This window comes from Sceloporus occidentalis, unplaced genomic scaffold (genome assembly GCF_023333645.1).
Source record: "Sceloporus occidentalis isolate IW3139 unplaced genomic scaffold, rSceOcc1.0.p SCAF_90, whole genome shotgun sequence".
Classification (NCBI taxonomy): Eukaryota; Metazoa; Chordata; class Lepidosauria; order Squamata; family Phrynosomatidae; genus Sceloporus; species Sceloporus occidentalis.
The window spans coordinates 1,528,780-1,554,950 of record NW_028317070.1 but is presented as its reverse complement, the minus strand read 5'-3'; the positions used below and the strand labels follow the sequence as shown (position 1 = coordinate 1,554,950).

Genomic DNA, 26,171 nt, shown 5'->3' with positions numbered 1-26,171 from the left:
GATGGTTAAGAGATAAAAAAAATTGTTGAATTATACAAGATAGGTTAATAATGTCCATTTCTGCACCTTTTTGGTCATTGTCTAGAAAATGAAATATGATATATAAGTGCAAGGTTTTGTAATGCTAAAGAAACTGGTAACAGCTGCATTATATTTATTATTTTAAAGTGACACTCAAGGGTAAAACCAAAAGCTGTGCTCACTCTAGAAGAGTGCTTCTAAGAATAGTCTGAAAGGGTGCAATATTCTCACACAATGTGAAAAAATAAGACCTTATCTCATTTGCAGCAGACTGAGAGTCCTGGGATGGCAGCCAGAGCTACCACATATCAATCAATACAATAGGAATGTCTCCTCTACATGCGAAGTGTCAAAAGTACAAGAATATAATATTTGAAATAAAATCTCAGCCAAAAATCATTTTTTTTTTTACTGAAGCAGAAGTGAAAAAAAAACGTTTTTAGCTATAAAATTACCAACGTACACAACATAAATAATTATGGGTATTGTGAGGTAGGTCTGGGATCGCCCCTCGCCGAGGTCAAGGGACAAGTGCCCGTCTTCATTCACACCAGGCCAACAGCAGTAGGTTTGTGCAATCTGACACAGGGTCAGGTTTATTGGAAAGGTTGCAAAGACAAAAGAAATATAACAACACAGCAACAAAAGAAATACCTTGCCTGTCTGGCACTTACTATACCAAGGATGTCCCTCACTACCAGCTGGAGAGCTTCTCTCTGCCAACTTAACAATAATATGTCCAGCAACCTTTACTCACATGTCTCTTCCACAGACAGGCTTTCTGTGTCCTCAGCCAGAGAGCTATCTGCCCTCCTGGCTTCCCTTTTATATCCACCCTCTCATTCACCTAAATTAATCACCTAGCAGGTGGAAGACTCAGGTGTTACTTCACATAGGAAAGGAATCTAGGAGAAACATACCTCCCTTCCACCACCAATCCTACCTGAATGTCACAGTATTTTATAGTTCTTTTTTATGACATGTTCACCTGACAATGGCTAAATATTTTTTATATGCAAGGCTTAGCAATTTTAGAAAGTTTTAAAAAGCTGTAACAACGCCTCAGATATTACTAGTGCATGCTGCTGTAGTATGTTAATACATAGTAAGATGGCGCATCTGTTCAGTTGTTGGGAGTTTACATTGGGTAGCAGTGAGTGCTTCATCTGGTTAGTATTCATTTGCAAATGTATTTTGGGCAGTCTGGTAATATGTGTATGTATGATATCAGAAAGGTCACCATACATTACATTACTTTTTTATATAGCAGGTTCTGTAGCACTGGTACAACAGTCAGTAGAATATTTTCAAATCACAAACAATAATTCGAGGATCGGAGAGAGGACGTCACCTGAGTTACATTAGTTCACATTAAGGCAAAATGACAGGGCATTTAGGCATGTCCTCTCCCCTGATAGGAGGATCGGGGACAGGACATCACCGCAATCGCTGCTGTTTTGGCGGAATTTCCCGCCAGGCTGCGTCCGCAGAGATGTGGACGAAGATTGAAGAGAAGACAAAAGATAGAAGAAAAAAGGGAAGTGGAAGTGGTCGGCAGAGAAGGCATGGAAACATTTAGAGAGGGTGAGAGAATGAGACTGAGTGAGTGAATGTGGGCATCAAACAACAAATTTTGTTCCTCAATTAAAAATGTCCCGAATTTTCGGACCAACCGAATTGGTAGAGAATGAAATTAATTGCCTGAATGGGCCAAAAACGAACTGAAAAATTAGTCTGAATTGTTTTTTGGACCATTTGCCTGTAAAAATAAATACGTTCTGAGCAATTGTCAGGTGTGTAGGGATTGGAGAACAGTGCAGAGAGACACCTGATAAGTTAGCAGATGCAAAACCAGGAAATGGTACAACAGCAATGGTTTATTCCACTGAGCAGTAATAGACAAAAAAACCAGAAACAGTACCGTACAGCAATCCAGGGTTTGGGGTAAGAGAGTATCAGCAAAGTCCATATGAAAGCCAAGGTCATAGTCCATATAATCCAAAAACGAGTATCCAGCAATAAGGTATAGAAAATACTGGAAGGAACTTGAACAAACAAGCAATGATGGACTAGTGCTGGGGGTTTAAATAGTCTGCCAAAACCTGGCTCTTCCCCCCAGATCCCAGAGACCCTCCTTCTCCAATAGTACATGGTTAGTGGTGACCGGTCCGTCACCGCTGGTCTGTCCTGCTGCGCCATCGGACCGCAGGACACGCCCTCCCCGCCATCAGCAACGGACCAGCACTCGCCCTACACGGTGCGCGTCGCACTAGAGGCCGGGAATGGTCGGTCTGTGGATGGAGGTGCGGGTGCCCGGGTGTGTCCCCGGTGGGTAAAGACCCTCGAAGACAGCGAGGAGAGAGTCCATGACAGAAATAATCTCCTTCACACATAACTTCTAGACCTTTTAATTTATAACTTTTAGAACTTGTAATTTTTAATTTTGAGAGCACCTTAATGAGTATTTTATTTCTTTGCGATCACTTGCCTTTGAATTTGTTCTCATCTACTAATGGATGCATGTTAGTGTATTTATAGTCAAATATACATGTTCTGTGAAGTAGCAAAGGTAACCCAAAAATATGCATTCATAAGCTTTGCCCCCCCCCAAAATGGCGCCATTAGTTGTATGTTTTCATTACAATCTTGCACATAATGTATTCTGATTTTAAGAAGTTATGCAGAAGAGGTTCTGATGTATCTACATCTCTGATTAGAAATGTGTCTTCAAAGCTATTCACAGCCGATAACATAAAAGCTTCAATGATCACATGTGCCACTTTACCTTGTTTTTAAGGAATATTTATCTGCCTCTGCACAGCAATATATTCTATTAAAAGTAAATCTAATATCTGTATCTATATTTTTCCCTTCTGCTCAGATTTTGGAATAATGGATACAGAGAATATATTGATTACTATGCTGCCCATGAATTTTACTGCGGATGCTGCTAATGTCACAAAAGTGCCTTTGTATGAAGAGGAAGCAGTGTGTGGAAACTGGAGAGAGATACACCACCTTGTTTTTCATTTAGCAAACGCGTGTTTTGCTATTGGAGTGGTAGTTCCTACTACTTTTAATCTACATATGATTTTCCTGCGTGGAATGCTTTGCCTGGGTAAGTTATGGAATTGTTTTTTTCAATCAAAGTTTTTGTCTTTCTGTGTATTGCCTGTATATATCAATCCTATGGCCTGTATGAAGGGGCCAGTTTCTGATCTTATGACCTACACTTTGATATTTATATCAAATATATATTAAATATCTGATATTGATATATTTACATATCTACATTCTTAATCTCATACACAAACAAAACATTATGTACCAGTGATAGTCAACTGGAAGTGCTGCAGCTGCTTGTTGGCTACAACGCTCATGATCCCATACAGTCATTCTGTAAAGATAGATGGGAATCTATGGGACTACTGTGCAATCAACTATATATTTAAATATTAATTGAAATTAATTGTACAAAAACATTCCATCATTATAATGTGTAAGAATAGCTCCCTGAGATCTGCATCTTATATATGTCCTATATATATAGGACAAACAGCTCAAGACACCCTTTAATGCAGATGGCATGTCTATTCTTCATGCATCAGGGTACCTCGAAGGTGTGTATTAGAGTGAAAAGAGGAGATGGAGAAACATTCAAATGAAATACAAGGACCCTATACCCCACTAAGAACACACACAAGAATAGTTGAAGATTATTTATTCAGCATTGGTCATTGCTTAAAGTCTCCAACCGTGACACCCATACATTGAATTTTTATTTCAACATATATGACACCTCCATTAACTTTGCAGAAAATTTACTAAAATTGTCAAAAATAAACCAATTTAAACCAAATAAAACTATAAGGGCTAATAAGGGCATAACCAGAAGAATCACCTATAGAGACTGCCGGTGTCCAAAGCCCATCACCTGAGCGTATGCCTAGGAAGTGTTCTGCACTTTCGCCCTTAGGTTTGTGTACCACAAGTGCATCCATACCTCAGAAAGTTGGCTCAAGCATGGTACCAGCCCACCACATATCACCAATCATCATAAAGGTAACCACCAACCGCCCACTGACCCGTCACATTTCGAACGTCCAACTAAAAAAGGAGGAAGGAATTTCTCCTAACACAAACCACATGGCCTGCCAACCTCTCACAACTTATATAGCCTTGCACCTCCCCCCCCCAACTTCCTGCCCTATTAGCATAGGGAGGAAGGTTCATAGGGAAGCACGTCAAAATCATATGAAGGGCAACAGGTTGAGAGTCCATGTAACTCCTTAGTTACTCGGTATGAGGGTGATCCTTGCTCGGTCAAGGTGCCCCTCCCTTGTTTCAGGGCTGGTCTTGACCTTCAGTTTCAGTAGAAAGTTCTGTTGCACTTTATAAGTGCAATAGGATTGTTTGCATTTTAAAATTGTGTGGTCATATTTCTTAGATAACTTGATGTGTTTATCCATAATCCAATCTCATGGTCACTAAACTGGGTGAACATGTTACTCACCGATTCCCAGAAGACATGTTTCAAAGTGATTGCATTGTTTTTTTCTGTACTAGATTAAACCATTAATACCATTCCGTACATGTTCTGGAAAGTATAACCGAATAAAAATGTATATTTCCCTGCAGTACAGTTTACACCAAGAAAGATTAAAAACAGATTATCTTTCTTCAAATAATTAAAAATGTCAGTCACTTTGATGTCTGCACAGTGACACCATGCTCCCATGGTTTCAGATTATGGAAAGAAAAAAAAAATAGGTCAGATATTTAATATTGGCTGGAATTAATGTCATAGCTTCACACACGATTTGTGACTCCGCTGGCAGTATGGGCAAAATACATTTATTTATAGTTGACATATATCTGTATTGATGATTACATATTTGACATCTCAGAGTGATTGGTAACACTCATTTAAAAAGAGCCTATTTAAATGATCATTAACTGTCATATTATAATAATTGTATATCTATCAAATATACAGTAGTTTATATCACACAAATCTAAGATGCTTTAATACAGTTGTTTTGGAATAAAACTTTCTTGATAGCTGTGGGTGAGTTCCTCATACATTATTCTAAATGTGCATTTGCCCTTGTCCTTTTTCCATGTAGATTGTAATCGCAAAGCCTTTCGCTTGTGAAAAGTTGGTTGCTGTAGACATTTGTAAATTAGTTCCTGTTCCCGAAACGTGAATGTCAAAAAAACCTAGTGGTAATAATCAGCGCATTTACTGAAATACATGCACTCAGGCCCGGACTGGCCGGGCGGCCCAGGGCCGGATTGACGTAGGGGCTGATGGAGCTGCAGCTCCAGGCCCCTACCTTAAAATAGGCCCAGTCAGAACCTGTGTGCAACACAAATTAATGCAATAAAAGTGATGGGCTAGAATACTCTCCCCTGTGATCCTCCAATAACGCGTTTCGCCTTGGGGCTTTCTCAAGTGTTCTAGCCCATCACTTTTATTGCATTAATTTGTGTTGCACACAGGTTTCACTATTATTTGTTTCTTTTATTTTTTATGTACATCCCGGATTTTGATCGATTTTAACCCCAAAGGGGTAAGCTATATCTCTTTATTTGCATTCTCATTTAGTATGCCATTTTTCCTGCTGTAAAGGCTCAAATCTTAATCAGTCCTTGTTGTCTTATATTCAGGAGAGTCATATGTCTATCCCATGCATGTTTAAATTATGTCGCTGTATTAACATCTACAGCTTCTAGCTATAAGGCTATTCTATTTATCTACTACCCTCTCAATATATATAATTACACAAGAACAAATGAAACAATTCCATGTGCTTATATAAAAAAAATCAAATAAATAACAATAAGTGTAAAGTTAAGTGCAACTTCTAACACACCTCGTGAAAAAAAAACACTTTAAATTTCCACTCACATAATACACATAACAATAAACATAAAGGTGTAAGCGCACATGCCCCAATACACAACCTTAGAGTAAATCTGTATATATATTTGCATATAATGTGGTTTAGACCTCTCTTTTAGCCCTGTAGATTGAGACACAGAGAGATCATAGTGTAACCCATAAATGCAGTAATGATTTTAATGGGGTATAGAGTAAACTCACATGAGATAGAGCAGTGAACAGGCTCTATATAAACAGCTCCGGGTGCCCACTTAGGGTGTAAACGAAAGGATGCCTTCCTTCTGAACCCACTCCAGGCAGTAAAAGGATCCACACAGTTCTTTACCTTCTGGATTCTTTTATTATTAAAATAAGGAGAACTAGGTATGAAAACCTATATTTCCCTAAATATAAAAAGTATATTTAAAAACACAACGCGTTTCGACTTCATGTCTTTTTCAAGTGTATTGTCCTTATCCTCTGGTCACATATTTATAATGTGCCTAACACTGGTTTTGGCGCCAATTTCACAGACTTCCGGTTTCCCATAGGGCACTTCCTGTTTCCTGTACGTCACTTCCGGTGCAACCTCCGGTTTCTGCTAGGTCCTAGGTCCTGGTGTAACATTTAGAGTGTCCCTTCCAATTGGTCCAATATGGGCATCACACATTGATTGTAAGCTTGCGAGCAGGGCTCTCTCCACCAAATGTATCGGTTTGTCTTAGTCTGTCAATTCTTGTCTTGTCATATCCCTTGAATTTATGTATTGTATTAAGCGCTGCGTAAACTGTTGGCGCTATATAAATAAAAGATAATAATAATAATAATAATAATAAAGGCATCACACATTATAAAGGCTCTTATGGAAGGCAAAATCCGGCAGCCATTTTGGAAAAGGGCAAAAAGGGAAATACTAACAGAAACCATTAAAATTCAATAATAAATCCCAAACTATATATATATATATGAATTGTTAAAATATGTGTTGCATCCATATATTAATCTTGTATAACAGACTGAGTATAATGTAACCCTTTATTGTTATCTATAAAAAGAGAAAGAAAAAAAAAAAGGTTAATACTATTTGGTCCATATTAAGAAGAGCCTTCCCATATATATATATATTGTATGTGGTTTTAAGTGTTACTTTGTAATACATTTTTTTCATTACAAAATATATTAATATTGTGTCATAAATCTTCTCTACAGGATGTGCTTTTTTTATTATGTGGGCAGTTCTTTTCCGATGTGCTTTGGACATTATGATATGGAATGTTGTCTTCCTTGGGATCAATTTTCTTCATTTTGTTTACCTGGTTTATAAAAAAAGGCCTGTAAGTATCACATTTAAAATTTTACTAAAAAATGTGATATGTTCTTTCAACTAAATGAACTAAATGTGGAATCAGTGCTAAAGTATTATAAAGAGCCTCATTATTTAAATTAAACCAAACTTTATGGGATCAGAGGTTATGGTGCAGGTTAAAACGCTGAAAAAGAAGAATATTGAATGCCCGGACCATAAAATACAAGGAGTAAATGCAATCTCCATGTTGATTAATGGATTGTGAATTCCATGTAAAAAAGATTTATAAACTCTTTGGACCCATTTAGTTTGAAATCATGCAGCTAATAAGATTTGTCATTAGTATCACTTGTAAATGATTTTATGTTTGCAAGCATAATTAAACTGACCTAGCATTTCCTAATGGTAAATCTTACAGCATGGTTAAATCTTAAAGTTGTATTAATGTTCAATAAAATGTTGGGGGGGGGATTAAGGTCTAAAATTAAGATGTTTACTAGGATCTGTAATTTTCCCTCATTTTGTCATTTTGCAATTGATCACACAATAATACTGTTTACAGATGAAATAAAAAATACCGGTAAAAAAAATTAAAAAATAATAATAAAAAAATATATATATATAATATATATACCAGACACTATATTTACTCGTTACTTGACGTTTCTTGTTCTCAGGATTAGTAGGATTACTTTATGCCAGAGACAGTTCAAATAGTACAAAAGTTTTTGATGGCTCCATATTAACCATGCACGTGTATTTTTTGTTTTACCTAAACTCAATCTAGCCAACAGACCGCCTAACGATAATGGTAGAATGTTGTGGGATGTGGGGCACACAGTGGCCTGACTTTTGTGGGGCCCCCATTGACAACACCATGAATAAACTGCCATGCCTTTTATTCAGTTCATATCCCTTTTTATATGTATGAAATCTGCATATTATTTAATAAATATGGTATTAATAGTTTGCCCTGTATACCCTTAGTCAGCTGCTTTATCACTTATCAAATGCCCCACCAACAGGTTGGTGACCATATTTGCTCTAAAACCCAATCAAAACATTTTTAACATCATACGCGAACACCCACATGCTCACCATGCACTAACATTCCCATACACGCTCATTCTAACACATGCACTGCCTCTAATATCATACAAATGCATACACACTCTCCCTCTCTTGGAAACATTAACCCTAGGCTCCCTGACACGCTTAACACCATACTCCGACACATACTCACGCCAACATAATACATTCAGATCAACTTTTCTCCTCTTTATCTTAATTAGCCTAGGTCTGTATTACAGGTGTCAGATATACACTGTTCCCTAAAATGAAAAACAAACATAAAACATTACCTTGTCTACTCATACTATTCTTGGCACAAAGAGACAGTTTCCCTATGATAATGTTGTAACTTTCTGATTTCTCTAGTTAAGCTGTAGTCAAACAATTAAAATTGACCATGACAGTTATTTATGGCCCCTTTATTTTATTTGTATATACATTTACATATTTACATATCTGACTTGGAACGGCCCACTCTCAGAGGCAGGGACTCGGCGTGGTCATGTGGCATGGTGTTACGTGATTCTGCAGTAAAATCGAGACAAGCGGTTTGGGGACAACGACTAATTGAAGCATCGCAGGAGACTAGCGACCCTTCTACTAGACATATCATTCAGGGACACAGAATGGAGCTGATGAGATTACATACACAGGCATATATATATATATATATATATATATATATATCACATACACGCTGATTTACATATGCACGCAACGTCAGATACACATGAAATGCATTTTATTTTATAGGATTTATTAGGAAGCCTTGTGAACCACGCTGATTTCAGATTTAATAATATATTTATATTATAAAATATACTGTATTTCCCCATTATACGACGCTCCCATGTATAAGACCCATCTTCATTTTGGGGCCCGAAATTTGAAAAAAAATATATTACATAAAGTTACTGAACTGGCTGTCTGGGCATGATATGCATGTGATTGATGTTAGCTGCTAGCAATTGTTAGCAATCGCACTCCTATCATGCTCAGGTAGCCAGTACATACACAACACTTTCAGCCACCCTGTGCCCCCTAAACACGCATCCATGCTATCACATACACACACATATATTCATTCATTTACTCCCCCACCCTTACCTGAACTGCAGATCTTCTGGTGCTGCTCGCAGACTTCCGTGGGGGGCGCTGTTTCCCTCTGCGTTGCTCGAACAGGAATGGAGCGGAGTCATGTGATGTGATGTACATTCACGTGACTCCACTGGGTTCCTGTATCGCCTCGATGGATCAAGAGAGGCTGCTGAGCAACACAGAGGTAAGCAGCAGGTCCCCTTTCCGGTAAATAAAAAAAAAATATACCACCTCTGTATAAGATACACCCAGTTTTTAGACCCCACATTTTAGACCCCACATGTCTTATACATGGGGAAATACGGTAGTACAGACATTTTTTACCAGACTTCAGCAGTCTCAGACAATTAACCCCCTCCATTACCAGACATAAGCTGTCTCAGACAATTAAACCTCCTATACCTTCTATTGGTCTGCCTGCCTGCCTCACTGTTGATTCCCTCATTTCAAATTCTACCTTCCACTGAATACCTTAACCCTACAAATATGGAAAACTTGATTTTAATTTGTATTTCAGATCAAGATTGAAAAAGAACTGAAGGGGATCTACTGCAGGATGTTTGAACCACTTCATGTCCCTCCTGAGTTATTTAAGAGGCTCACTGGTCAGTTTTGTAGCATCCAGACGTTAGCAAAAGGCCAAATGTATGCAGCAGAGAACAAAACTTCTGTTGATGATCGCTTAAGTATTTTACTTAAGGGAAGGTATGTAAAAGAAAGGGATAGAATGGTATACAATAGACAATAGTGAATTTTCATTCATACGAGTTTCAATTTTTACCAAATTGCGAATTTTGTCAATTGTACTAATCTCGGAACACAAAGTGAATGAAAACAAGGCCTCTATTTTGCTTTTAAATAAATATTTATTTGGCTTGTGTGCTGGGACCACAGTTGTAAGCCTAAATCTTTTAACGTTAATTTTTGAACACCACTGCTTGCCTCAAGATACAACCACATATTCTGATATTTGCGTCTCTGCACTTGATCCATATATAATATTATATAACATGGATAACCCACTTCATAGTAGATGTCCCGGTAAATTTTATGACACCCATTGTTGGTCCAAGATCAAAGACAACAAAAAAAAACTTACTGGGCTTAACCCTTTGCTTGCCAGAGTCCTGGACAATATGAACAGTATGTACAGTGCGTATATGTGTGTGTATATATATATATCATGTGTTTTATGATTGGGTAAGCCAACCATATGACTTCAAACTATACTTGTTTTTAATGGTGCAGTATTGTACAAACAATAACTTCAGATATATAGTAATATATTTTTTGTAATTGTAAAAACATTTTCAGGATGAAGGTTTCCTACAGAGGTCATTTTCTTCATGACATTTATCCCAACTCTTATATTGATTCTCCTGAATACCGATCAACAGAAATGAACCGCGGTGAAACATTTCAGGTAATCTATTAAGCAAACTGTTTTATAGGGGAAGTTATCAATGTTACAGAAACAGAGTTTGTGCAATTCCTGTTGGTCAGCTGATCACATACACTATGATCTGGAAAGCAGGGTTGCAGAGTCCCGCTTCCTGATAACTGTGTGAGCAACAGACAGGTAGATCCGAGTGAAAATAATAATAATAAAAAATTTAAAGGGACCTTTTGATGGCACCATGAGATAATCAGAGGTTCCCCCTTTATTTAAAAGAGCTATACCTGGGATCTACAAAGATGTCTATGTTGAGCAATATAAAAAGTAAAACTGAAGAAGTTATTTTTTATAAAAAAATTAAAAAAAGTATTGATCTTATAAAGAATGTCTGTGTAGAGATGCACTGTGTATATGAGTGTCTATTCTGACTCACTAGCCTCCATCAGAAGAAGAAGAGCCATCAAATGTTTATCATAATTGTTTGCAGAGAAGAAATGTGCTCAGGTCACATTATGAGAAGGCAACTAGAAAAGCTGAGAAAACTTAATTTAGTTTATGCTATTTAACATTTAACTATTAAAAACATATTTTTGATTGTGCTGTCCCTTTATCTGTTACCAGACACTAGAAGGGAATGCTTGCCTTGACTAAAAATTGGCTGTATTCTGTACAAACTATTAATAACAATTTTTAGCTTAATTATTTGAAGAAAAAAATCACAGTAGCTGCACTGGATATGCTCTAGGCTGGTCAAACTATCATTATTCAAATTATCTATGTAATATAATAACCAGAAAGTGAATCACATACATTGTATAAGATTTACTGCTATTTAATTCAAATTAATGTAGATCACCTTGTATAATTGTATATTTTATGACAGCAGAAAGTAATTGTGCCTCCGGAATAAATTTAATGGATGTACTTAAAACTGCTCAGAAAGTAATGATTTTATTGATGAAGAAATCGTTCAGACAAGCAGTGAAAGGCAATGTATGTAAAGAGATTTTAGCAACAAATGTGTAAAAACACAAGGAAATAGGCCCAGTGGTTTATAAACATACCGTATTTGCTCGATTATAAGACAAGGTTTTTTACAGAGCAAATGCTCTGAAAAATACCCCTCGTCTTATAATCGGGGTCGTTTTATAATCAGACCTCAACTAGGTCTGACTATGAGACTAAGATCCAGATCCCCCGCAGCGATGCAGGATCCTGGATCCGCGTAGAGCTCTAAACGCTGCCCGGATTAAGCAACCCCACACACACTTACCGGTACTTCTGAGTCCCCGGTGCTTAGTCCGAGCTCTGCGCACTGCCTGGACTAAGGACCGGGCGGCGTGTAGAGCTCTACGCGATTCGCGTACACAACTTCTGCTGCAGCTGTCCGTCGCGCAGACCTTCCCCGGCTGTAAAAGTACTTTTTAGAAAACAAAATCTATTTTTTTTTTTCCCATTGTTTTAGTTTTGTGTTTTTGCCCTTTGGGGATCTCTCATACAGTTTTGGTGATTACCCTGTCATCACTGGGCTTCCAATATTTTGGTGCCATTAGTAATCTCTCTCACACGCTCTGTCTCTCTTGCTCTCTCTCATACTCTCAATGTCTCCCTAGCTTCTCTGCCAACCGTTTCCGTGTCCCTGTCTTTTTTCCTGTAGCTCTGCTTCTCTTGTATCAGCTCTGTTGACCAGGCCTCCCTGAGTGCTTCTGCAAAAGGGTGAAGCCTTCGCACTGCCTTTACTCTGTTTGTTCCAAACTGCCCTTTTGCGGAAGTACTCCAAGAAGCTAGAATGATGCAGGCGAATTTGCTGAGAAAGACAGGTGCAGAAAAGCTTTTATTTCTCCACAAATCCGTCTGCAATATTCTTTCCTTTTGGAGTATTTCTACAAAAGGGCAGAACCACTGCATGCACCAGGGGGACAGCCTCTCTTCCGTTTCTCCAATAGAGGGAGAGGGTGTGCGCGGTGGCTCCCTTTTGAGGAAGAGCTCCAGAAGCCTGATGAACGGAACTGTTACCGGGAAGAAGTGGATGAAGAAAGAAAACAGAAGAACAAGAAGATCAAGAGAAGAAGCAAAGCTATGGAAAAGGACACAGGGGCACAGGGTGTAGACTGTAGGGTGGCAGGAGAAATAACCACATTTCCAGGAGACATACTGTTTGCCATTCTAAATATCTAAAACACGATTATATTCTGCACCCCTGATTTAAAGATTGTTAAATTAAATTGAACTAGAGGAAAAAAGTGTGGCCTATTAGTGGGACAATATGTTTAAACGCAGTTATATACTTGCAGTACTGTTACGTTTATTACACATACCATTTTCAGGCTAGACTCAGTAATGATGAAAACATATTAAATAATTGGTGAGTTGAACAACCCTTATCTATAGTGAAATTCAAAAACCAAATAAAGTGAGTGAGCAAAATATTTCTTAAAGTGACAGTGTACACCCATTACACCACCCAAGTGGTCAATTACTGTTATCAAAGTTTATGAAAATATGTTCTGATGGTTCTGTCATCTAGACAAAGAGTATCTGATAATATCATATGGTTTATTTGCATTTTAGGTCACAATCACTGCTGAAGACACCTGCATGTTCTTGTGTTGGTCTCGGGAAAGGCTAACTTACTTTTTGGAGTCTGAACCATTCCTTTGTGAGATATTTAAATATTTGATTGGTAAAGACATCACAAACAAATTATACTCCTTGAATGATCCCACACTAAGTGACAAGGTAAGTCATTCCCATGGGTGTAAGTGATGAGGAAGGTTAGATACTAGACTTGTGCATTTGGATTCGTACGGACTTTATTTTTAACAGATTTTCTGGTGTTTGTGTGTTCGTATGAATCTCCAAGGGTCGAGGATTAACCAATGTCAAAATTGCAGGAATTCTGTTGGAATTTATCCATTACTTTGCCACATTTTGCTGCCATTACATGCCCTTTTTGCTGTATTTGATGAGGTAAAGTGGGAAGGGACTGTATGTGTAGGAGGATACATTAAAAGCTAGAAGTAGACAAAAATCGGGTGGGGGTTGATCTCATTGATGGTTATGGTTGTGATTTATGAGTCCAACAACCTGTGTGTTTTTTACTTACTTTTTCACTCTGCCCAATCAGCATTTACAAAGGGAAGGGACAAGCACTAGATATGTAAGTGTGCTGACCCCATTTTAACTTGTCAGCAGTTACAGATGAGAGTTGGAGTGTAAAGAAGTGTAGTTGTAGAAAATGTTCTGGGATTTAGTGTACTGTATATTAGTTTGTTATTGATACACAGGGACTGCAGCAGACATTTTTTATTTGTTTTAGGGCTTTTTTTCAATTTATAAATTAACTTAGGCAAAACAGCACACAGTGTGTTTAGTTGATGAAATACTGATCCTGAGTAGAATTTATTAAAACAGTTGCTCATTTACACTACTAGCAATTATATTAATGATAATATTGGTGACAAAATTAGGCATATGTCTGCACTTGAGCACAGCGTTACTGCATTTTAGTTATTGAAATACTGTTCCTGAGTAGAGTTTCTTAATTGTTGCCCATTTACACCTCTAGTTTGTGGACTACACAAAATCATTATTATATTCATTGATAAATATCAGTGGCAAAATTAGGCAATGGACTGTGTGAAATTCCTGAGTAGGGTTATACATTTCACTTTTTTATTATTATATTATTATTATATTTACCAGCGTGTAAATAAAATTAAAAAATGTCTGTAAAATTGAGTTATTCCAGTTTCATTAGCAGGCTGAAGCCTTTTTGCTCAGATTTTGAAGAGCCGCACAAGGTGCATGCAGCATCACCAGCAGTACTGAACATGCTCAAAGTATGGACTCACGGAAGGGTCATGTACTAGTGACTTGGTGGGATCCAGGGCGAAGATAGCTATTTTGTGGTATAGCAAGGAATAAAACCACTACCAGTGCCACCATAACTGCCCCTGGCGCTATCACTACCGCAAGCACTGCCAGCACTCCTTAGAGCAATGATAGGCAGGGACAGTCAATTGATAGCAGCAGATCTAGTTTTGTCCAGAAGCAAGTGAGGAAGAAGAGTGAAGGTCTACTCTTGCTGCAGGAGTGGACCATACTCCACCTTGTGCCCAAGTGGAAAAATAAATGGTCATCTGCAAAGTTGACGACGATTATGAGGCAGAGTAGGAGGAGTCAAGCGACATATCTTACAGCAATTTATCTGTTAGACGTGTTGCTCCTTTAATTCTGCAGAAACAGCAGCATAGCTATGCCAGGGGTGGAGAACATGCACTGGCATCACTACTTCCACAACCATCACATTCACTAATACTATCATGGAAAAAAACAGTAGTACCACTGCTACCTCGTCTGATGGGCAGGTTGCCCATGTAGTAAAGTGTGGGAGCATTTTGAGAGTGTGGGAGATGTGTGCATTGCAAGGTGCAAGTTGTGTCGTAAGGTAGTGAGCATGGATAAAGTGTAAAGGAAATCTCACCAATTCTGGTATGAACATACATACACACTACAATGCAGCTTTTTTCCGGGGGGAGCAGGGAGCATTGGCAGCAAACCCACAGCAGTGGTCACCAGCAGGCAGAGCAAAGAAGAGGCCTTCTCTAAAAGTGTGTCTGGTTTCCAAAAATAGGTGGGGCGGGAACATATATTGCACAAGCCTACCCTAGAACACTTTGGGGTTTTCTATTCAAAGCAGCAATGAAAGAAACTGACATGCCTACTTTGAAGGCTGATTGAGGGTCACCCTTCAGGCAGCTGCTAGAGGCCATTGCTTCCCACTACCGCCTCCCCTGACGTACCACCTTCAGCAGCACCATAGCACCCTCCCTTTACCAGTCTTGTGTCTCATTGTTGAATGACAAGCTGTCCAAGGCTGCTGGATAAACTATCCACTTCACCTCTGACATATGGAGCACCACTAGTGCACAGCATTCTTTCATCAATGGCACACTGGTGGCTGCCCAAATAGCTTAGCACTACTTACTTTTACCTTGCACTATATTTTGATCTAGATTACATTTATTTATAGAGCACCAGCAAACTCCACATAAATTGGATTTATTTTATATGTATCTTTCCATTGTATTATTTTCCTAGGTAGCAAAAAAAATTGATCGCCACCCTAGTTTGAGCTCCCAGCTCTCTGTAATGCAGATGAGAAACAGCATGGCTAGCACAAGCGATGGTGAAGATGGCTTGCAAAACTTCCTCCGGGGGACATCAACTGCCTCTTCTCTGAGTAAGTGATACAGCACTGATACAACATGTAAAACTGGGTTTGTAGATGAATACGTTAGTTTGTTTCTTTGAAATTTCACTTAATATCAAACAGAGAGAAGAGCTTTGACAAAGAACTAAAATTATAGAGAGCTTCCAGACACACATCAAATTCTTTTCACAGACGAGCCAAGTGAGAAGTATGCTACACATATTTTGTATTGTACTCATGTCCAGTTTATTTATCCCCACCCTCCTTGCAGCCTATAGTCTGTTGCTGTGTGGCCAAGGTTCCCACCTTTCCTGATATGGGTTTGTTTGCCAATGTTACAGTTGTCCATAGCAATGGTAGTGGCATGGCATCACATGGTTCAATCCAACAAAGTTGACATGGACTAAGAGTGCCTTAAAGCACACTCAACTGGCGAATGAATCCATGATAACCATACCTGGGAACTGGGCCAGGGCCGTAGGAAGGTTAAGGTGAGTGAGGGACTTGCCTCGGGCGCAGCTGCGAAGGGGCGCACAGCCACCCAATCAGCAGCTGCAGCCTCCAGGACTCGCTGGGGAGATCACGGATCCCCCTAACCAGCTCAACAGGGCTCCGTGGTGAATCTCATTCCTGCCAGCAATGTGACCTGGGAAAGCCATGCTTTATCTGGAGGCTCTGGGGTAAACACATAGACTTTTCAGGTATAGACATAAGTAGGGAGAATTGTGAAACATCAAATATATTCAAGGCTATGAAGAAGTGACAAATAATGTGGTTTGTTTATGTGTGTGTATGGACACGGTAATGCACATCAGCTGTCAAGCATTCGGTCTGTTTATCTGTATACCTCCCAAAGGGAAAGTATAACACATACATGGCTATTGAGGGGGCAAAGCAATTGGCCTATAGCTTTCAACATTATTTGGCTAATTAACAATATATGCCAGCTCTCCTATAAGTGAAATTCAGACAAGTTATCAAAGTTTACAGAATTATAATTAGGAAGGTAATATTTTTCCACAGTTTTACCTTCTCATTTCTCTTAATTATGCATTTATTTTGACTTCTGTTAAACTATTATTTATCAAGAACATAACTTTCTAAAATTTAACAACCCTGACTGTAAACAACAATTAGTTTATGTGTAGCATAGTGCCTCATGTTTAACCCCTTAAGGACCAGGGCATTTTTACAGTAGAGGACAAGGCCACTTATGAACTGTAATATAGTTTTTTCTGCACAAGTAGGGTTTTTGTAACCATATTCATAAATGTGAGATGTGTGTCAGATGGAAGACCAGGTAGTCATGTCGTAGGAGATATGTCCTTGGTTCTCAAGGATCAGTTTTTTCGACTTATCACCTACGTCCACAGTCGTGAAGGTGTTATTGAATCAATGGTTAGGGGAAAAAAATACAGAATGGAATTAGATCTCATACACATTTTTTTCAGTATTATGAGGCTGCACTATAGTTACAATTTAACTGTGATATATAACTCTTTGGCTTGCATTCAAATTATATACATAATTTTCTTCATGCTTTAATGTTTAATTGATCATTGCATATTAATTTATGTATTGTCAAGTATTATTTCAACTAACTATTTTCATTTTTGTGTGTATAAGAAAAATTAACTCTCCGCTTTTATATTAAGGAAATAACCATCAAGAGTTCTATAACGCATATGGCACAGGTGGTGTGGCGCATGATATTTTCTGTTGATAGACTCATGTTAAAATCCGAGATTCATTCTAAAGGTACTAACGGATCAGAATTTAATATTTGCTGTTTAATAATTTAACTAATGCTTGTACAAATTAATGTGTCATTTAGATCTTATATTGTTTTTGTACTTTTGGTCTTGTTTGTGTTACTTTTGTAATTTCTGTGTAATATTATTCATTCTAAAAATGTAAATTCTAACATATTATAAACAATGATCTTCTCTAATATCTTATTTTCATTAAAATTTGGCATTACTTTACTATTCTTTAACTAAACTATTGTTACAATATTTTATACAAATCCTGTATAAATAATTTTTATTTGTTGGGCTCTTTTACCTTCTTCCACAAGTCTTCTCTCCAGTTCAAAATAAATCATGAATTCTCTTTGAGTTTCACTCTGTGCCAAGAATCCATCTGAACAGTAAAAGCCTTTACTCCAGCAACAGTTGCTTCCTACAAATCCATACTTTCCATTTTCTCACCACACAGCCATCGTGTCTGAATTGCTTTGCAGTTCTTTTAGTATTCTTTGGGTATGAATGATTTAAAGTATAGCTGTTCAGTCACATTCGCTAATTCTACATTTTACAGCTCTATATGCTAAATAAATGTATACAATGGCAGTTACAAACTAAAGTAATCAGTATAGGTATATTACAAACAATATGCATATGGTATGTGTCTAACATGTAAGCAGTTATCTTGAAGAGCCTGCAAAGTAACACGGTTATTTTAAGTTATCCATTGGAATTTCGGGCAGCCTTTTTACAGTGGGTTGAGGAAATTTATGGGGAGCATATTTACCTAATGTATTGTGCACTAATGTATTAGAGAGTAATATTGCGTATCCCAATTCTTTATGAGTTCATATTTGGTTATGTGCCAGCAAATGCTATTAGTTCTAACACACTGTTATTTGTAAATACCTTGACAGGTCAGTCTCCCTGTCTGAGAACTTCTTTGCAGATGATGCCAATTCAAGAAGGTGTAGAAGACGAGGTATTCGAAGCAGCACGTTCACGTAAACTGAAAGCCCAGATACCATAAGCACATACGACCAAATTACCAAAGCTGAAATGATCCACTGTAGCCAAGAATAAGCTCTAAAGCTCTGTTTAAAGATATTTAGATATCCTTTTTAAACTTTGTTTAAAACATTTTTCTGTTGGTAGCCTCTGCATCATGCGTCACACGAAAAGCGGCTAGAAATCTAGGTCTTGTAAAATGTGTAACTTAATGTTGTGACTGTAAAACTAAATGTGTGACTATTTAAAACACATATTTTTTTTTTTACACGTGAAAAAGCACATTCATCACAAGCCTTTAAGATCTAAGGGCACATATATGTATGTAAAATTGTAGCAATGCACCTCAGGTCAAGCCAAATATATCTCCCTTCTAATAGTAAATGCTATGTTATTATGTTTGTGTTTATTTATAAAAAAATATGCTACTATGATAATTTTTCATATATCCTATATGATTTAGAGAATGATATCTGCATAATGTGTAGCCACTGAGAGTGAAAATCAAAGTGCAGATATTATCATTCCATGCACATTTTCTTATACTATAGCACTGGTACACAAATGAGGGAATACAAACTAAACATTAATATAATTAAACACATACTGGTACAAAAGGTGTAAAGGGTCATGCTGTTTTGAGACAACATTCAACTAAAATCTTAGAGGGTGATAGAGACAGAAAGTGAAAGACTATTATTATTATTATTATTAATGGTTTTATATATCACTATCATATTCCATAGCGCTGCACAATGGATCTCTGGGACATGGAAAATGGTCCATGTGGAGAAGAAGGTCTAGTGGGAAAGAGAACTATGTTTTCCTTGAAGATATCAGAGCTAGGAAAACTGATAGTCTTGTTATAAAAAGTGTCAGGGACTGGGTCCATACAGATGACTGTTATGACCCAGAGCGCCCAAAGATGGTGTTCAGGAGTTACTGCGCAGTAGCTGAGTTGGACAGGGCTTGGTGCAGGGCTGGGAGTATGGAAGCTAAGCAGAGTAACAGCTGAAACATAGCCAGACAAGACATACATGATACAGGACACGACAAAGGACAGGGAACAAGGAACACAAGGAATGGAGTGAGGAGCCGGGATCCTCGGACGCTTCTCCTTTAAGCAAGGATAGGACATCTTAACTGGGACATGAGGAGACACGAGAGGAACCGACATCCTCAGATGATCCAGGGAAAAGAGGGCAAAGGTACCTAAGAGACAGACAAACATAAATACAGGACTAGCCTAGGACTATGTGATAACAATTGGAGATTCCGTCACATCATATGGACACAGTATGCTTAGCCCAACACCGCCAAAGTACTCCAATATTCGGTGGGTCCTAGCACTAAACCCTGCCTACTGAATTATTAATAAACTGAAAGTAAACATTAAGTCTAAACAAAAAAACAAGAAGGACATACCGTTAGACTGCTGAGACAAACATAACAAAATGGATGGGCCACACCTTATAAAGGAAACAGAGCTGAAGCAAAGAGCAGAACTGGAATCAAGAAATCAGAAGCACAGAACAGAGCATATGGAAATCCAGCAATGGATTACAGCAAAGAGGGAATTGTAGCGAGACAGGGAAAATCAGAGATATGCCTGGATGGACCCTGACAAAAAGTAGTTTGTGAAAATATCTAAACTGATGGGTTTTTAGCACAAGAGAGTTTCCTTACACTGAGATATCTATCCACCTGTCTAACCAAGTAGACCCTAAAATATTGAACATATAATCATAACATTGAGGCTTCATATTTTATTAATTCATTATTCAGTGTAACAATTATATAAACTCTTAGTTAACAAATGCCTTATATTTGAGCTTGTCAAAAGAGTACTGGTAATTTACTAATGAAATACAACCATCCACTAGAAGGTTTAACTTTCCTATGTAAATGCATTTTGGGAACTGTAGAATGATCAGGTGCATTCCCTAAAAAAGTAAAGTTGTTGACTAAAGGGTTAAGTCCACTGACATGACCTAACTTAAGTGGTATATATACCACCAAACTACTACTTCTTTTCTGTGCATTGTGATCTGACTAGTGAATGGTCAGAATATTTATATACCAAGCACATCTACAAAGTGTCATCCTTACTGCTAAAGCTGTGACTTTGGCTATATTTAGTAAGTAAGGAATAAAAATCCCCACGACAGCTGTATTTATAGATGCAGTGTAAATTGGCAATTCTCCAACGTACACATCCTAAGGGAAGTACTCTCAATATCAGACGCTGAAACTATTATTTCACATTATACTAAGGTGTAAAGGAGGAAGATGTTATCTAAGTTAAATGTGTCCTAGGACATATTTGTGATTAGAAAAATTAGAATGTCTACATAAAACACATGCTCTCTTTGCCTGCACACCAGTGAACAAATTTCAGCTATGATGCTTCACTAATGCTGCACAGCGTTAGCTTTGATTTTTGTTTTATATTAAACACATTCTTTGAAGAACTTCAAAGACACCAGGTACAAAAATCTATAATGTTCTTCATGGAAAGGCCTTTTGGTAGAGGCAGGGGTAGAAATGTTGGGGAGGGGGGGTGGAATCCAGTGGGAGGAAAATAAACAAGATGTTGATAGCTATTAGGAAGCATCTCTTCATATACCTCCTTCGATGCCCCTTTAAGTGCAAGTCTAGTTTACCTCATGTAGAATCTGATCCTTTATTTTCATCTAACATTGTTGGACTATAGCTCCCGACATCTGTTATTTAGGGAAAATTCATAAGGTAGAGAGAGGCGATAATCAGATGTCAGACTTATTACATTTTCCATGGTAATGCAACCAGTCAATAGGACACACCTATGCACCCTGGGCGCCTTTAATATTGTGTCTGTTGTCTGTTACATTTAGATTTACACTTTGTCGTTGAGAAACACATGAGAAGTTTTCTTGGTAAAATTCCATGTACTCTGTGTCAAAAAGAAATAATTCAATGAACTATGTTATGCCAAGGTATCTGATTAACCGTGATTATCAGGCTTTTAATGGACATGACACAGATCTAACTTAAATTATCCAACATCGGCATAATTTAAGTTCCAGAAAGAATCTTTTTTTTTATATTTTAGTGACACCTTATTACATAATTATGACAAGATTCAAAAATATATAATATAGCTCCTCACTTTTCTGTCACTGGATAGAAATGCACAGATAGGCAGACGGTTGTAACATGGGACATGGGGCAAATTCCTTGTGTGGGCTACCCGCCCAGCTTTACTAGTTGGAGCGGAGATTGATTTATGTGAAGCTACAGGCACATACCTCTCCACTAACACCTTTTCTGAAGTCTAGTTGCTGGCTATTGATGGGTGACAGGAAGTGCACAGGACTCAAGTGAGGAAGCATTAGTAGAGGTCTGTGGCCACAGCTGCACCACCACTGACCAGTGTGGCCACACACCAGCAATTTGCTGGTGGAGTCATGTAACATGAATAAAAATCACTACCAGAGAGGAAGCTCCACATTGTGGGAGGAATAGTCAGGCTCCTGACCCTTAAGTACATTTTGTTTGTGTGTGTATATCTATAAATGGGCCCCTCATATCTAAGTGCCCAGGAGCCCAAGAGGATCTTAATCTTGCGTTATGGCACCAAGCTCAAAAGAAAGCAAAAGAAAAAACAAATCCCACAGACCACAACTGTATTTGAACCCTTTAGCATCAGTCAGCTCATCTTATAAGAATGATGTCTTTAGTTGATTATGCGTCAAACTAATTTTCTCTATCGACCAATTATCGAACGTCATGTCTTTGCACAGAGGTTTGGCTCTGATCAACACACCCATATATTAGGGCCTGATTGTAATGTAAGATTATATAAAGAATAGTAGGCTGCTGGCTTTTGGACTACAACAATCCTCATGATTTCTAACCCATATCCAGTCAAATTTCATTTGAAAGATTAGGCTTTTGATATCTTATCCTAGAAAGAAAGAAAAATGTCTCTAATGAATGGGCAGATGTCTGGTTAATTTTATACATATTTTAATGAAAAAAATAAATATATATATATGTATTCAACATTTTTAAATGTTATTGACTGGCAAATTTCACTCCAAGGGGATCTGATTGCAGAAACCAAATGATTTATTTAGACAAAAACTAAAGGAAGGACAATTTCCCTCTCAAGTGGAAGTGACGAAATAAATCTGTAATTTATTTTTTTCCTTTCATTGATCAAATAGAATACAATATAATACTCAAAATACAAAAAAAGTGAAGCGCAATATTCTAATTAAATATAAGTATTACACCTTCTGGTGAAGTGGTGCAGCAAAAACACTGGAACAAACTCCCCAAAATGTTCCAAATTAAATACAATCAAAACCACACAAGTGTCTGCGCACCCAAATAATAAGTGAGTAAATTATATGTGTAACACAAAAATAATATGTACAAAGATACCCTTCCAGCGAGAGTTCCCACACACGGTATCCAAAAGGTTCATATATAAAGGGAAGAGAAAAAAGAAAGAAAAAAAATTATGGTGTAGTATATCAAAGTAGGTCTTAAAAAATAAATGCTATTAAGCAGATCGGACCCTTACAATTCAAAGGGCATAAATATGCCCATACATAGAGTGTAATGGTCTCCTTAGGAGTTTCTTTATCCCACACTGGTACTTGTAGGTAAAGAAGGTAGGCAGCGGAGGGGAGTAGGTAAAAACGATCCGTTTCGGATGTTTACAGAGTCCAGGCTTCAAACTTCGTAGCAGCGCTACCACAAAGAGACGCCGTCTTAGTCCTCTGATCCACTTCCGTAATGCTACTCCTCCTCCCAATGTCATCCCTTGAATACTATATTAGGGTGTTCCTCTAATATACCTCTTAAATCATGATCTTTTTGTAGCAGGTTCCAATGTCGTTTGATGATTTTCTTAAATTTCCCCCCTGCTATAATTATAATAATTATAATCCAAAATAAGAGGCACCTTATTTGACATTTGTTGGCTTTTCCTTTTATATGTGGGGTATAGGATATCTTTTTGTTCTCTTATGGCCACCTCATTCATTACATGATTCAGATGTTGTGGATCATATTTCTTCTCAATAAAAGAATCCCTAACTATTGTGGCTTGTGTAATGTATTGTTCTTGATCTGTACAGTTCCTTCTAATTCTTGTGAATTGACTTTTAGGGATATTCTTAAACCAAGGAGTGTAGTGACAGCTATCTGAAAAAAATGTAGCTATTAACATCTATTTGTTTAAAAAATGTTCTAGTTTTCAATCTAAAATTCTCTACATAAATGCTCAAATCTAAAAAGTCCACCTTCTCTTCGCTATATGTAGAGGACAATTGAACCCCATATTGATCATTTAGTCTAGCCAAAAAAAAACAATCAGCAGCCGGCCCAGGTTCACCTTTCTCTGATTGGTCAGCCCTGGTCAGGTGAAACTACCCGCCAATCAAGAGGCTTGGGCTGAGGGGCAGCCCCTGATTGGCTGAGCCTAGTCAGCTGACTCAAGCAACCAATCAGCAGCCTGCCCAGGTTCACCTCTCTCTGATTGGTCAGCCCTGGTCAGGTGACACTACCCGCCAATCAGGAGGCTTGGGCTGAGGGGCAGCCCCTGATTGGCTGAGCCTAGTTAGCTGACTCCAGCAACCAATCAGCTGCCGGCCCAGGTTCCCCTCTCTCTGATTGGTCAGCCCTGGTCAGGTGACACCACCCACCAATCAGGTGGCTAGGGCTGAGTTGCAACCCCTGATTGGCTGAGCCTAGTCAGCTGACTCCAGCAGCCGGCTCAGGTTCACCTCTCTCTGATTGGTCAGCCCTGGTCAGGTGACACCACCCGCCAATCAGGTGGCTAGGGCTGAGGGGCAGCCCCTGATTGGCTGAGCCTAGTCAGCTGACTCCAACAACCAATCAGCTGCCAGCCCAGGTTCCCTTCTCTCTGATTGGTCACCCCACCAATCAGGAGGCTAGGGCTGAGGGGCAGCTGCTACTTGACTAGGATAAGCCTGTCTTGGCTAATTGGAGAGTATTCCCTGGAAGGAGGGTTGACAGGAGAGTCCATAGGGCTCATACTTACAGGTTCCTCTTGCTAGAAGGGCTGAGCTGCTCCTGTATAGTGCATAATTAAAAGGTCAGGGATTTTCCAGCGACATCTCATTGACTTAGCTATGCATTATACAGGGCCAGCAAAGCTCCTTACGCAGCAGAAACGTATTAATAATTTGGCAATTAGAATGTATCGCAAAGTCAAGGAGTATAAATCACCTCTCTGCCGCAGACTTGCTTCTGATATTGAGGTGGTCTGTTATAGCAACAATCCACAAATAGCCGGGACTATCTTGCCCAGAGCTGCAAATTTACTCAAATTAAAGCCCTATGTTTGCTTTTGTAAAACAGTCCACCAATCCTCACACTGGAGGAGGGAAAGCAGAAGGCTTCACCAAGCTGGTTCACTAACCAAATCAGCATTTTCTATAGCCTCCCTCTAAAGGTAGAGGCGCTAGCACTTCCTACAATCTGCATTGACAACTACAAAGGAATATAAAAAACATAATAATAATACACACACACACACTTAAATAATTCATTTTATTTCCCTAAAAGATAAAAAATGCGAAGTTCCTTAATGTGCCACGTCAAGTCACTTCCTAGGTGGGAGTTGCGTCTCTATTGGCTCAGCAAGACTCCATTTGTGATTGGGTGTAGCATTTTCCATAATTCCTTTACCTCCAAACTGGGATAGCAAACTCCACCGAGCCGTTATTGTGACAAAATAGACAATTGATGCAGGACACACTGCTTGTCTCATGCCACAGGTCTGTGCTGTTAGCTGAGCCCTGGGAAGTGGGGGTGTTTTGTGGCCATCCACTTGGAGCAGAAAAACAGCACTTTACTACCAACAACAAGAACCGGTACTGCCTCTATCTTCTCTTTCCAACCTGTTCACTATCCCTCCTCCCTGAAAATCAAATCTAACATTTTAGCATTTGTAAAATTTTTACTCATGGTACGTAGACTGTGGAGTACCAACGTATGACATGCTTTTCTGACAAGCGTAATGCACTTCATAGATGATTTTCTCATCCAGCTTCTCATCAATTTGTGCTTTGCCAAAGGGATGTTGAGCAGGTTCTCCAGGGCACAACAGTCGACGTAGCAGCTCATCCTGCATTGATTGTGAAAGAGGAAAAAGAAATAAAGGTTAGCACGAAAGGGAAGCCACATTCCAGTAAGATTTGAATAGCCCCCAACCACCCTGAAGGCCTGACTCCAAGGTATGAGCAATAGAACCATTTTCAAAATGCTAGAAAGGTATGATCAATACACAATGTGGGGCTGTATGGTGGGATAAATATACAATGCAGGGGTCATTTTTAAGTTGATGATTTTGTATGGCCTGTGAATGATGATATAAATATCCAAATGTGAGGAAAATGGCTAATGCTGAC

The 26,171-nt window shown here is 38.5% G+C and overlaps 1 protein-coding gene across 1 annotated transcript; it reads left to right on the top strand.

Moving 5' to 3' along the window:
- Window positions 1–2,913: 2,913 nt before the first annotated feature.
- LOC149284588 (popeye domain-containing protein 1-A-like) lies at window positions 2,914–17,714 on the top strand. The gene is made up of 7 exons (XM_089496434.1): window positions 2,914–3,139; window positions 7,115–7,239; window positions 9,898–10,085; window positions 10,695–10,803; window positions 13,348–13,515; window positions 15,880–16,021; window positions 17,647–17,714. The coding sequence occupies exons 1-7, from the start codon at window positions 2,914–2,916 to the stop codon at window positions 17,712–17,714; spliced, it is 1,026 nt and encodes a 341-aa protein (XP_089352560.1).
- The last annotated feature ends 8,457 nt before the right edge of the window (window positions 17,715–26,171 follow it).

Coding starts and splice junctions, on each gene's coding strand:
- LOC149284588 (XM_089496434.1), top strand. CDS start 2,914: ATGGATACAGAGAATATATTGATTACTATGCTGCCCATGAATTTTACT. Junction 10,086..10,694: donor AGTATTTTACTTAAGGGAAG/GTATGTAAAAGA, acceptor AAACATTTTCAG/GATGAAGGTTTCCTACAGAG. Junction 13,516..15,879: donor ATCCCACACTAAGTGACAAG/GTAAGTCATTCC, acceptor TTATTTTCCTAG/GTAGCAAAAAAAATTGATCG.